Here is a 12337-nt window from a genome sequence, read left to right as displayed (position 1 = left end):
CTCCACGGAATGCTTTCTATAAGCTTTGCAATCTATGTAGACTGCTTTTACCAGGCCGTGTTCTACTGCACTTGTTTTGATCCTCGGTCAGCTGTCAAAAGCACAGCACCTGGACTAACTTGCCTTTTTTTTTCCCCTCTAGTGTCTACCAAACAAACTTGTGGGATGGTTTCTTTTCTGTATTTAAAAAAATAGAAAACGTGACTGTGTGTCTCTTTCTTCTGTTGGAAGCAAGTAATTTTACTTTCATAAGGAAAAAGCTTATAAACAAGCATTGAAAGGAAGTATTTATGCCTTAGCAAGATACTTCTCTGTTGCACAATAATTCATTTTTCATGAAAAGACCATAACTTGGTGTGTTTCAAAGCATGTCATCACTGGAAAGTGTGGTGCCACTGTAGTAACTAACTTTTACTGTTGGGTAATCCCAAGAACATAAAATTAGACAATACCTAAATAAATTAAATGTATTACTACTGTGACTATCTTGAAATTAGCAAATGTTTTTGGTGGCAAAGTACTTTCATGTGAAACAGGAGATATTATCTCACAGAAACTATAAGGCTTTATTTTGAGAGAAAGGGCTTTTTTTCTTCAGAGTGGTTTTGTTTTGTTTTGCTTGCTCAGCAATGGAATACAGAGTTGGTGAAGTTCTCCATCTGCTGGCATGAGGCAGTGAATGCATTCTGCAGGTAGGGCTGAAAGTGATGTTTATTAACTTTAGCAGCTGCATTCATCTTTCAACATAACAATCAAATTTTTGCCTTTAGTTAAAAATCTTTTGAACTGGATTTCTCGGGGCAATCAAGAATCTCTTAGAGTGAGGGGATGGCAAGATGGCTGTTGTTTTAGTAGTTATTAATTTTAACTAGTTATACTAGTTAACTAGTTAACTAGTTATACTGATTTTTTTGGTTGGAATAAAGTTGATTTTCTTCGTGGTAGCTCATTTGATGCTGCTTTGTGGGTTGATGATACTGTTGATGACACTGTATTATGTTTTGCTGAGCAGTACTTACACAGAGACACAATCCTCCCTGTTGCTCATGCTGTCCTGCTGGTGAGAAGCTGGGAGAAGACTCAGCTGGACAGCCTACCCAGACTTGTCAAACAAGTGTATATCTAATACCATATGGTGTCATGCTCAGTACAGATGGGCTTTTACAAAAACAGGAATTTGGTGGATTGTGTTGGAGTAATTTCTGATAAAAGGTTACATTTGCTTCAGAAATATTGGAAGGGAACTACTAGGTCACAGCCTGAACCAGTGACTGAGCTCCTGGTGAAGAGTTGTGTCCACCTCTGGGTGCACAGGTGCAAGCAATTCATCTGTGTACTGGAAGGGGTGGAACTGGGGTCCACCCCTCCCTGACCTAATTTAAGGGCTGGTAGCTGTGAGGGAAACATCTCTGGAGATTGCTTCCCTCTGGGAGTTTTCAGCAAGCTCTTGCCTTTGGAACTGAGTAGGCTGTTCTTTTCTGATTACAAGGTTTATTATCAATATGTTTCACGAATCCTTCTATTATTGATTGGAGACAATTTAATACCTCTACTTGCCTGATACACTTATGTTCCTCTTTACGTGTTTTAACATACTACTTGTGATTATACCTTTGGAATGATACTTCTAGAAATAGCCAAGTCTACCTTTTATATTGAAATACAGTATTTTATTTCTTCTTGAGAAAAGTCTCCCAAATACTGGGAGAAACAACTCGTGTTCAGACTTAGGTTGTATATTATGTTTGATGTATTGTTCAACAAATAAAACTAGGTAAAAGACAGGAGGGAAGTAAATTGGCAGAAGGACTAAGATTCTTCGTTTTTTTTTTTTGTTGTTGTTGTTGTTGTTATTTTGGTTGAGATAGCATTGTAAATAATATTAGTAACTAGCTCATTTTGGGTAAGCTATTCATCTAAAATGTTTTTTTTTCCAGTATTCAGTTCCTATTTTGCTGATAATTTACATAACAAATCCAGATGTTAACATTTTGCATTTGAGAATGCAATGGTTAATGTCATAACTGCGGATAAAATACCATTCTGAATGAGTTGTTTTGAAGTGAGTGTTCTATGTAGAATTCCTAAAACTTTCTGGTCACTTAAAATCTGGCAAGCTAATAAAACATTCTAGGTACTTAAAGAAATGGTACTAGTTTAATTCCTTTAGATCCATTAGGAGGATTTCAGTGTGATTCCCAGTCGCTGAATCCAGAACAGTGCAGTTTTCTACACTTGTGTTCTGGTTCAGCACACAAGTGAATATCTGAAATGCATCTCACTGTCATTACCAACTGTCTGCTTTGTTTTCCACTACACTGTTGGTTTTTGAGCATGTTAACTCGGTTTCTTTAAAATTCAACTATATTTATGCTTCATCTGCTGTTTGGTATTCAGTTCTCAAAACTGCTCCAGAGCTAGTCCAAAGCTGGTTGGCCTCACAAACGTAGTGATGGGTGAGAGTCTCTCAGTACTTTTTTGCAGTCCATATAAACTCTAGTGCTTGCTAATGTAGACAGACAGTGAAATATTAAAGTTAAGCTGAAAACCATTGGATCTGAAGGGCAGATGTTTTTTTTGACCGAGTATGATGTCCAACTATAATAGTTCTCTAAGAGATCCAGTGCAAACAGTGTTTCATTACCCTCTAATAACTGTTGATGTATTTTTCTAAAAACTCAAGTTATATAAATTATCTTTTTTTTTTTTTTTTCCCCTTAGGTTTCATTTGTGATGTGCTTTTGAAAGAACAACAAAGGATCTGTTACATACTAAATGCTTTTGAGAAAACTCTCCTCCTGATGTATTTTGCAAACTAATTGAATCACCATAGAAATTCAGCATGGGAGGAGCTGTGAGTGCTGGAGAAGACAATGATGACTTAATTGATAACTTGAAAGAAGCTCAATATATCCGCACTGAGAGTGTGGAGCAAGCCTTCAGAGCAATTGATCGTGGTGATTATTATCTGGAAGGATACAGGGACAATGCTTATAAAGACTTGGCCTGGAAGCATGGAAATATACACTTGTCAGCACCTTGCATTTATTCTGAAGTCATGGAAGCTCTGAAGCTTCAGCCTGGATTATCTTTTCTAAATCTGGGTAGTGGAACCGGGTATTTGAGTACAATGGTGGGATTAATATTAGGTAACTTTGAAAATATTTATTTTAATACATTGCCACTGCATATTATTAGAATATTATACAAGCCTTGTAGAACTTGCACTTCTTTAAAAGTAATAATAATGACACACAAAACTGGATTTTTGATGTATGTTTTTTACAATATTGTATGTTATCTGCAGGCTGTAGATAAACTGTTATCTACAGATGCTTCTGTCCACTGGCATTTCACAGAGTGTTTTGGAGGAAGTTCTGCTTGTATTTTTTGTAGCATAGAATTTTAATATGAGAGGAAACAACCTTTCATTTCTCAGAAGAGAAAAGCATAGAGGAACAATCTGAGGGCTAAAGTTCTAGTTTGCATATGTATCATATTTATGCCATTTATGGAAGAAATATAAATTATGTTGCCTCATGACTCTTGAAGAAACTTAATTGAAAATTAAGTCTCCATCCATGCGCAACCTACCTTTAGAAGAAAAAATGCTTTAATTTTCTAACCTCAATATGATACTTAGAATACAAAGCATTTATGCTAAAAATTGTTTTTATTTTACATATGAATTTCATTATATTACTACTTACTTCAGTACATAGTTCTTATAGGTGCAATTTTAGTGACTACTAAATGGATGCTATTTGTTGAAGAAAGCCTTCTAGCAGGTTGGGCATTTTGTTGCGTGTGTTGATAGACACACAAATCTGAAATGTGAGAAGCTGGTTTGATTTCAGTTTTTATCATTCATTCTCACGTAAAGAAATTGTCCCTAATACGTACGTAACAAATTTCATTTGTTGATTTCATTTTTTGGCATCTCTGGCATTGTATTTTGTTCCTGTTAATAAATGCAGTGGCAAAGGTACTGTTCCCTTGTAGAGACAGAAATTATGTTCATTAACATGTAAAAATTTAAACTGAAGATATCTGCTTTGGAGGGTGTTTCTGTTTAATATGAGTTATTATGAGTTAAGTTCTATGCTAAGAATACCTGTGTAATAGTATTCATACATTTCCCTGCTCTGTGTAAAGCTTTGTTCTTTCAGTATTCTTCCTGAGCTGTGATGTTCAAGATGTTATGTATATTGCACTTGTATTGATGTGCTTCACCTTTTTTTTTTAAATGGTGTTTGGTTACCTGTTGAATGCTCCTTCACTAGACCCTATCAAGCAGAGTTCTTGTCTTTCAGAATATTATATGTGGAATTTAAAAAAAAAAAAAAAAAAAAAAAAAGACTTGTCTTTGAGCATTAGATGGGCTGACAGCCCCCTAAGGAACACAGTTAAGCTACAGCTGTTCCTTGTTTCCAACTCAGGTGCTGATATATCCTTAGTAGTGCTGAGGAGCCTGGAGCAGTAGCTGTTCAGCTACATTTGGAAGCAAGCTTCTCATGTTTCCATAGTACTTCATTTTCTTATTTTCTGCTCCCATTGATAAGATCACTAATTATGTATAATAATTCTTCCTTATTTTAGTGTTTGTTTTAAACGATGGAGTAAAGGAGTAGAAACAAATATGCTTCTGATAAATACGTATGTTGCTCCAAAAGTAGTACATCCTACTTATTTCCATAGAAACTACAACAGATACCAAGAGCACAGTCAAGCTATTCGATAGAGCAAATAGCGGCAAAACACTGTTTCTCAGTATGGTCATCACCATTAGCTATGCATTTTTGCCAGTGATGAACAAGAGTTTGCATGCAGTGCTCTCAATCTGCACCAACAGAGATGACCTATCACCACTGCTGAAATGCACCACCCACCATCTCACTGTGCTCATGTCCACTGTTTGGTCTCCATAAACATTCAACAAGTATCAGTGAATGTCAGTGGGAGCCATTTTTTCACTATGAAGGAGTTCAGTGATGCACCTTTGCTTCATATGCATTTCCATGTCAGACTGCTCCGCTGCTGCCATCCGTCTCACAGCAACAAAGCAGAGCATTGGTGGGAAGGTTCAGTCTCTGACATAACACTGATATCTGCCTCTGTCATTGTGGGCCAACGTAATAAAATGGGAGGTGTTACTTTTGGAGCTGACCTTGTGTATGTATATTTAAAAGCCCACCTGTTTTTAAACAGTTTTCAGTGTGCAGTGTGAATAGTAACAGGGAACCATGTGTTCTTTGACAGTAGGTGGGTATCTTCCAATTTGATAATGTAGTGGGTATGTTTTTGCCATGCTGTCAGCATCAAAATGAAATTAAAATAGCAAGTGATTTTGGAAGTGGTATACACTACACTGCTAAGTATAGCGATGTGTGAAAAAAGAAAACTTCTAAATAGATTAGATTAACTGTTGATGCTATTAAAATACATAGTTCAAACTAGATGGTGGAATTATATTTCAGCGTTTGAATTCTGCTGAAAGAGAATTCAGTCTGGAGAGTAACAGAGAAGTTGGTTTCTGGTTTTTAAAATGAATGACTCCTTGGCATCTGCAAATGTACTAATGAAAGAATAGAATCTACTTGCATTTCTGTTCAAATTATGGGTAATACGGTATATTACAACATGACATTATGTTGCATTTGCAGATTTGAGACTGTTGGGGCATTTACAGTTCCTTAGTTCTTTTTTTTTTTTCTTCAAAATTGAGTATTGTAAGGACTGAGTAATTTTGGGACCGGAGGCATCAATGTGTTTTTTTATTTTATGAGACTAAAGGCGTGGCAATTATAATAGGAGAAAGCATGCATTGGATGCTGCTGCATGTTACAAGACTGTACCTATGCTGGTTAGGAATGTGGTAGGCTATTATTGTGCAAGGGACCATTAAATGGTCTGCACCTATGCTGATTAGTAATGTGGTAGGTTATTATTGTGCAAGGGAGCATTAAATAAACATCACAAAAGATACCGTAAGAGGTACCTTTTATAATATGATAAATTTAAATAGATGTGGCTGTCAGCAGGAGGTATGTGTTTTCACAAGTTGAAAGATCTATCTACCTCTTGGCTGACCTTAGGTCTCATGAGCAGAGCATATAGCTTGGTTTTATCTGGTATGATGTGTTACGTTAAGAATTGTTGTTAGTAATCACTTTAGTGATGTATAGTAGGTTTTGGTATATTGGAGAAAAAGTTTTTAGCAACTGTTTTTTTGTAATTAGTGTCTTAAGAAAACTATTTCTTTGGAATAATATCTTTGAGCTAAATACTTAAGCAAGGTTTAGAATTATAGACATACAAATTTTATTTTTTTCTAATATTATTGATATTTGCTTGCTTTTTTTTTCTCTTCTCTCTCTTTTTTCCAGTTGTGTTCCAGTGACTAAAGTATCTGGGTTATTGACTATATATGAAATATGGAAACATCACAGTGAATGTGACTGATTCAGAACTTTCCTGATGTAGAAAGTAGTCATAAGTGTCTCATGATTTCTTCTTGTTCCTGGAAAATAGCTTTAACTTCTAGCATACAAATGAACTTGGAAATGTACTTGGGTTTGATTGCAGGATCAATCAGTGCTGCAGCTGTAGTAGTATTGTAATGAATGAACATAATGTGGCCAGTTGCCATGTTCTAGGTGGAAGTTAAATGCTATCTGAGTAAAACAGGAGCAGACTTCTGCAAAATAGAGTAAATGTAATTGTGGGAATATAATACAAAATCTCTGAATTGTCAGAAACTAAGAAAACGTTTCAAAATTTTAAGAACACAGTATGAACTAAATCATAATTATTGTTGTCTTCCAACTAAATAATTTGTTGAAAAGGAAGTTGTTCAGTCTGTAGTAAGTCAATCTTTTCTGCATCCTTACGATGAAAAATTAGTTACATAAAACTGTTTTGCTACAATTCTATTGCTGTTCTTTATATTTTTTTCCATCTTTTGACTTTTTACCTTGTTTTGTTTCCTCTTAACCATCTGTAAGGCAGATACAAAAATATCTTTGCCTAGTGTGTTTGAAGAATTCAGTGTTTACGTGATGTTAGTACTTTCACAGGCAAAAGTACAGTTTTGTTCTGTGTGATTGAGCTGTGACTAAAGAAACTGCTGTTTTTATTTACAGGACCTTTTGGGATAAATCATGGAATAGAGCTTCATTCAGATGTGGTAGAATATGCCAAGGAAAAATTGGAGAGCTTCATAAAATATAGTGATAGCTTTGATAAGTAAGTATCTCATTTGTCTGGTTCACTTTGCAGCAACTTTTTATTTTAACTGACCACATCATTGCTCATAAACTTAGAGAGGGAAGTAGAAGAATGGCATCACACATGGCTAACGGTATTTGTTACTGCAACATAGAACAGTTTCTCGGTCTAGTTCACAAGGTAAGTTAAGGCTTAGGAAAGAAGGCTTTGAAGTGTGACACTGTTCTTGCTGTGTAGTACTTCACAAAATTGATCTTGCTGCATTTTGGGAGTGCGTGTACATGCACACACTCATATACATGTGTATATACTACATGTACATGCATATATACATGATGCACTATGCGGATGTCTTTTACAGTGCAATTTGTATCTGTTAAGTCAGTTCTTATTACGTAATTGGACATCTTTTGGTACGCAGTTAACTTCTAATTTGCATCTGTTGGTTTTAATGTCTGATTGTATTTGTTCATTACCTGAAGAGGTGGACTTAAGAGTCTCCATCTGCGCTCAGGCACCACCTGCTCTTCCTGATTTATCTCAGTTTTATAAGGCTTTGAACCTTACTGGTTTGACTTCCTAAACCATTTTTTTCATTAGTTTATAAGTTGTCCGTAAGAATGCAGAACTTGGGCCTCTCTGCCCTTTCAAAATGGAAAACTGTGTTCCAGCTAGGTCTATTATGTGTAAAAACTCTTCATGGATAATAATTTCTCTACCAGTAATTGTAAGGTAGCTGCTGGAAATTCAGAAGAATGTTTTAAATTGTATTCATAGCATAAGAATTGCATGTCCTTACCCATCTTCTCTTGCTCAGAGGGGAGCAGAGAAAATTCTTCTTATCCTCTTGCCTTTGTAATATCTTTAAGAACTACTGTGCATTTGATTTTCTTAGTTGGAACTCCGTCTAGTTTTTCCTTACACCAATCTTAAAGAACTTTCATCTGACAACAGACCATTCTTTTTCTTCTTCTACATAAAAGAAGGCTCTTATACTTGAAATAGAGTCATCTTAGAGCTAGCTGTAATTAATTGTATTCAGTTCTGTACTTCTAGCATTAACTAGATTATTTTAGTTGTTTAGTTGGAAGAATGTTGGAGGGACAGAGATCTAAAACTGTGTCATGTTTTAGTATGTATATATTACTATCATCGCCTCAAATTTAATACAGACTTTTACTGTTAGCTGATATTAATACAGAAGTGAGATCTGTGATCACTTACGATCATCATTAATACTACATTAATTGCTCTTTTAAGTAAGATGCAACTGCCTGCTAATGAATTCCTGTGTGCGCCTGTATTCGTGCATATGTATTCTGACACACAGAGGGTTGACTTGGACTGAAAAGTCTTACCAGTTTGGTAATTAATACTTTTGCATACATGATGAGGAGAAATTGAATTGGAGGGGAAGCAAAGAAGTACACCGTTGTTAAACAAAATCAATCTGATTGATTTATGTGAATAAATACCAGAAATGTATGGTTTGTATTTAAAAATTTGCAAGTACCGGGAGAAAAGAACTAATCCCAGTGTTGCTAAACTTGGCATAACTGAATGTGTGCACATGTACTGTTGGAAGGAAGGAAGTGAGTATGTGTAATACGAGATGTAAGTATTCTCAAAGCAGAAGAAATGTACTTTCTGCTAATTTAGAGTTCAGCTCTGGAGACAATATTCTAAATTATGCATTATGTACACTGATAGCTAAACTGATTTTTAGTTATATAGTGCTATACAGAGGAGGAGTCAAAAAAAATTAGTGAATATAATTTATGCTTTCACTAATTTACATGTACATCACTTGGCATATACTTCTAATAATCTACAACAGAAAAAATATAAAGCACTGGCTATGGAAGCATCCTCCTCACCAACCTAACAAACGTGTTTCTTTAATTTTTCTTGCATAAATCTACTTGACAGTAACTGAACTGCTGTTCACGTAATACTGATTGACTGCTTGGGTTTTGGATTTAGTGGAAGGTTTTGTAACTCCTTGTCTGAATAGTTAATTATGGTTAACTGTATTTTAATATAGTTACTGAAGATGGCACATTTTTCTTCTGATTGACTGGCTCATTTATGTTTATATATAATATTTTCTGTATGTATTTATATCAAATATATACAGTATGTCTTCACTTTTAGTCTGCCTCTTAAAGTAATGTACTCTAGGTCAGTAAAGCTAGTTTTGATTATTATTTCAGGAAATTTTTCCTGAATTTTGGCTTGTAAAAGAAATATATGAAATATACTTACTGAAAGTTGTGTGGACTTCTGCTTCTGAACTTAGCTACTGATTTGATTTGCTTAATACACAGAGGAAAGATCTTCTGTCAAAAAGAACTCTTAAGGTGTGCAGTGTCTGCCTGCTGTTGAACACTGGTGTATACCTAGAAGACATATATACTGTTTGAAATCTGATTTTGTCTGTCAGGCTGGTATGAATGAAGCTGATTGTCTCAATGAATGTATGCATGTTTTGAGGAAAAATATCTTACACCTGTGATCAGCTTCTAAGGAGGTTCATAGGGTATAGAAGGAATACGGAGAGCACATGTAATTGAGATCTGCAGATGGGAATTCTGCGAAACCCTTCGTCCCTTTCTGTGTTCTTCAGTGGATAATATTCTGCAGTCTGATCTGAGTATTTGAAGAAGTCTCTTTCTTAAACAAAAGTAAAAGGGCTTTTACCTTAAATGTAGATCCTTCAAAATCTTCAGCTTGGATCCTAAATAAATGCTTTAATTTTGTTTGTCGTGTTCTTTCACTTGAAGCAGTAGACCTTTATCTTTGCATCTGACTTGCAGCATGGAGCTGGGTTATGATGATTTACTTTTTCTCCTGATGAAACAAGATGTTTTGATGCCACTTTTCATAGGGGATGATACAGCATTGTGTGATATAATAATGCTTTTTTATGGTTCCTGATAAAAATGTTGTTTAAATGTAATTACATGTGACTTTTTTTAATGATTGGGGTAGGTACTTGATTAAAGTCTGGTAGCAATGTAAAAGTAACGAGGTAATAAAAAATCTGAGATACTCTTTGTTTAAAGGGCAGTTTATCCTTCTATTAGTTGTCTGTTGAACTGTTCATTAGAGGAAAAGCTTTTAATACAGTTGTTTCAGAAAGACAAATAATTTCAGTAAGCACTTGTATCTGTATCCATATCCCACCAATCTTTTAAAAATACTTTTTGTCTGAATTGAGATGGAGTTGTTCCTTTGAGAGGTAAAATACTGCCTTGGTTTTATTTGGTGTATATTTTCTAGTAGAAACAAGGGAGATTTGCCATCGTCTGGAAGTATTGTTATGATTGAGGTGCAGAAGATTTTAGGTGTAGATTAAACGAAATACTCTTGAGTTGAAAGTATATATATGACTCTCTTTTGTACTTTAAACCTTGAGTAGGGAATGCATGCCATTTAAGGGGGAAAAAAAAAAATTCCTTAAGAAGGCTATCTGAAACACATTGTGCAAGTACCAGGCCCCACTTCACCTGTTTTTATTGAAGGGGAATGTGTTGTCTTTTCTGCTCCCAGTCAACTTCTAGACCTAGAATATCCAGCTTGGAGAGAGAGACACAGGGCAAGGCTAGGTTGCCCATCTTCTAGCACCCTATCAAAAACCAAACCTGGGTAAGCTGAAGTCCCTGATGTGAAAGAATCACCAAACCTTCTCAAGATCAAAAGAAACCACTTCAATGGTAAGTTGCAAGAACCCTAGTACTACTTCTGGTATAACTGTTATGGGTTGAGCTTCTTTCTGAAGTCCTATAAGAAAATTATTGGCATTGAAAAATGGCTTAATTTTCCAACAAAGTATTTATTTGTCTTTGTTGAAATTCAGGGCTCCTGTAGAACACTGCAAGCTCACTTTCATAAAAGTAGAGTTGAAGTTGAAAGTTCCTTGTATATGTTCAAAGAAAAACCATTCTTTGCTGTTCAGCTGGATAATGATAGCAATAAAAATCTGTGCAGGAAAAGTAACCTGTCTCAAAGCCCCTTGGTAGCCTTTCCAGTTCATATTTTACTTTTAACTTGTTCTTAGATTTGGTTAGTGGAAATTTTGTGCTTTTTTTTATTGCTCTAGCGAGAAAAACATATGACAGTAAGAAGTTCAGAGGGATTCTTTGACGCTGGAAATTAACATTTTCAGAAAGAAAATCTGCTTTTGAAATGTCTCTTTTTCAGTTAGAGGTATTAAAGAGAAATAATATACATAAACATCGTAAGCCAGGAGGCTCCAAAAGTGGCAGTCAAGTTTACTGCTTTCTAGAAAGAAAACTGTTTTGAAAGTGTTTGAGAGTTGGAGCAATCTGTATTCTTGCTATCTCTAAGCACATACAAAATCTTTTAGAAATAAGACAAATTGTGTGGTGGACACTACCTTCTTTGGAAATCTGCAGTTGCTGCAAGTTTTGATAGTATTAAGAGCATTTGTTATTACATTAAAGAAGTTGAGAAGAACAGCAATGGATTGTTGCTACCAAATCAAATCTATAGCTTCACAAAAACTCTTAGTATAGAATATGATGATCTTAAATCTATAAAACTACCTTTTCTGCTTCAGTACCAAAAAAAAAAAAAAAAAAGCAAATACTTCTGTCTACAGAAACAATAAACTGTTTCTGAGGGGACTTGCATCCATGAATTTACTAGGGTCCTGGTGACAGAGTGAGGTGATAAAACATTTTTTCACCTCCTTTTTTAGGAATGCAGGTTTCTTAAACTTCACTGTGGAATTGATTTAAAATATATATATTCCTTCAGTGTACTACTTTGCTTTTATCATCAAGATTTTAGATGTAGTACCTAATGAAGTTTAAGTTTGTTAACTAGTGCTGAAGAGAGAGTAAGGTTAGTCGTAGTATTTTTAAGGTCCAGCATTCTAACTTTTCTTTATAAATAAGAGCAGTGTTTTTTCATATGTTTCAGTGAAGCTGATGGCTATTAGAAATTATAAACAGGCAAAGGTAGCTGAGGTTGCCCAATAGAAGCACAAAAGCAGTTTTATTCTAAAGCTGAGATAACAAATAGAAGTGAAGCTGGAATGCATTTCCCACTGGCCTACAACATTACCTGGATGAGAAAAATGATC

General features: G+C 35.1%; 1 protein-coding gene across 7 annotated transcripts in view; it reads left to right on the top strand.

Moving 5' to 3' along the window:
* Nucleotides 1–12337, top strand: part of PCMTD1 (protein-L-isoaspartate (D-aspartate) O-methyltransferase domain containing 1) — a 41767-nt gene that overhangs the window by 15503 nt on the left and 13927 nt on the right. For 4 of the 7 annotated variants that reach the window (XM_052703662.1, XM_052703664.1, XM_052703663.1 and 1 more), the window contains exons 2-3: nucleotides 2722–3149; nucleotides 7143–7245. The exons of 1 other annotated variant lie outside the window; for it this stretch is intronic. In XM_052703662.1, coding sequence (XP_052559622.1) covers nucleotides 2843–3149; nucleotides 7143–7245 — 410 coding nt within the window. In that variant the 5' untranslated portion in view covers nucleotides 2722–2842. Of the gene's footprint in view, nucleotides 1–2721; nucleotides 3150–7142; nucleotides 7246–10779; nucleotides 10944–12337 lie in introns of those variants that run through there. 2 more of the 7 variants (XM_052703666.1, XM_052703669.1) reach the window with 2 other exon arrangements.

Source organism: Tympanuchus pallidicinctus, unplaced genomic scaffold, assembly GCF_026119805.1.
Source record: "Tympanuchus pallidicinctus isolate F22 unplaced genomic scaffold, pur_lepc_1.0 scaffold5, whole genome shotgun sequence".
Classification (NCBI taxonomy): domain Eukaryota; kingdom Metazoa; phylum Chordata; class Aves; order Galliformes; family Phasianidae; genus Tympanuchus; species Tympanuchus pallidicinctus.
The sequence above is the reverse complement of the archived record's forward strand: the minus strand, read 5'-3'. Positions and strand labels throughout refer to the sequence as shown.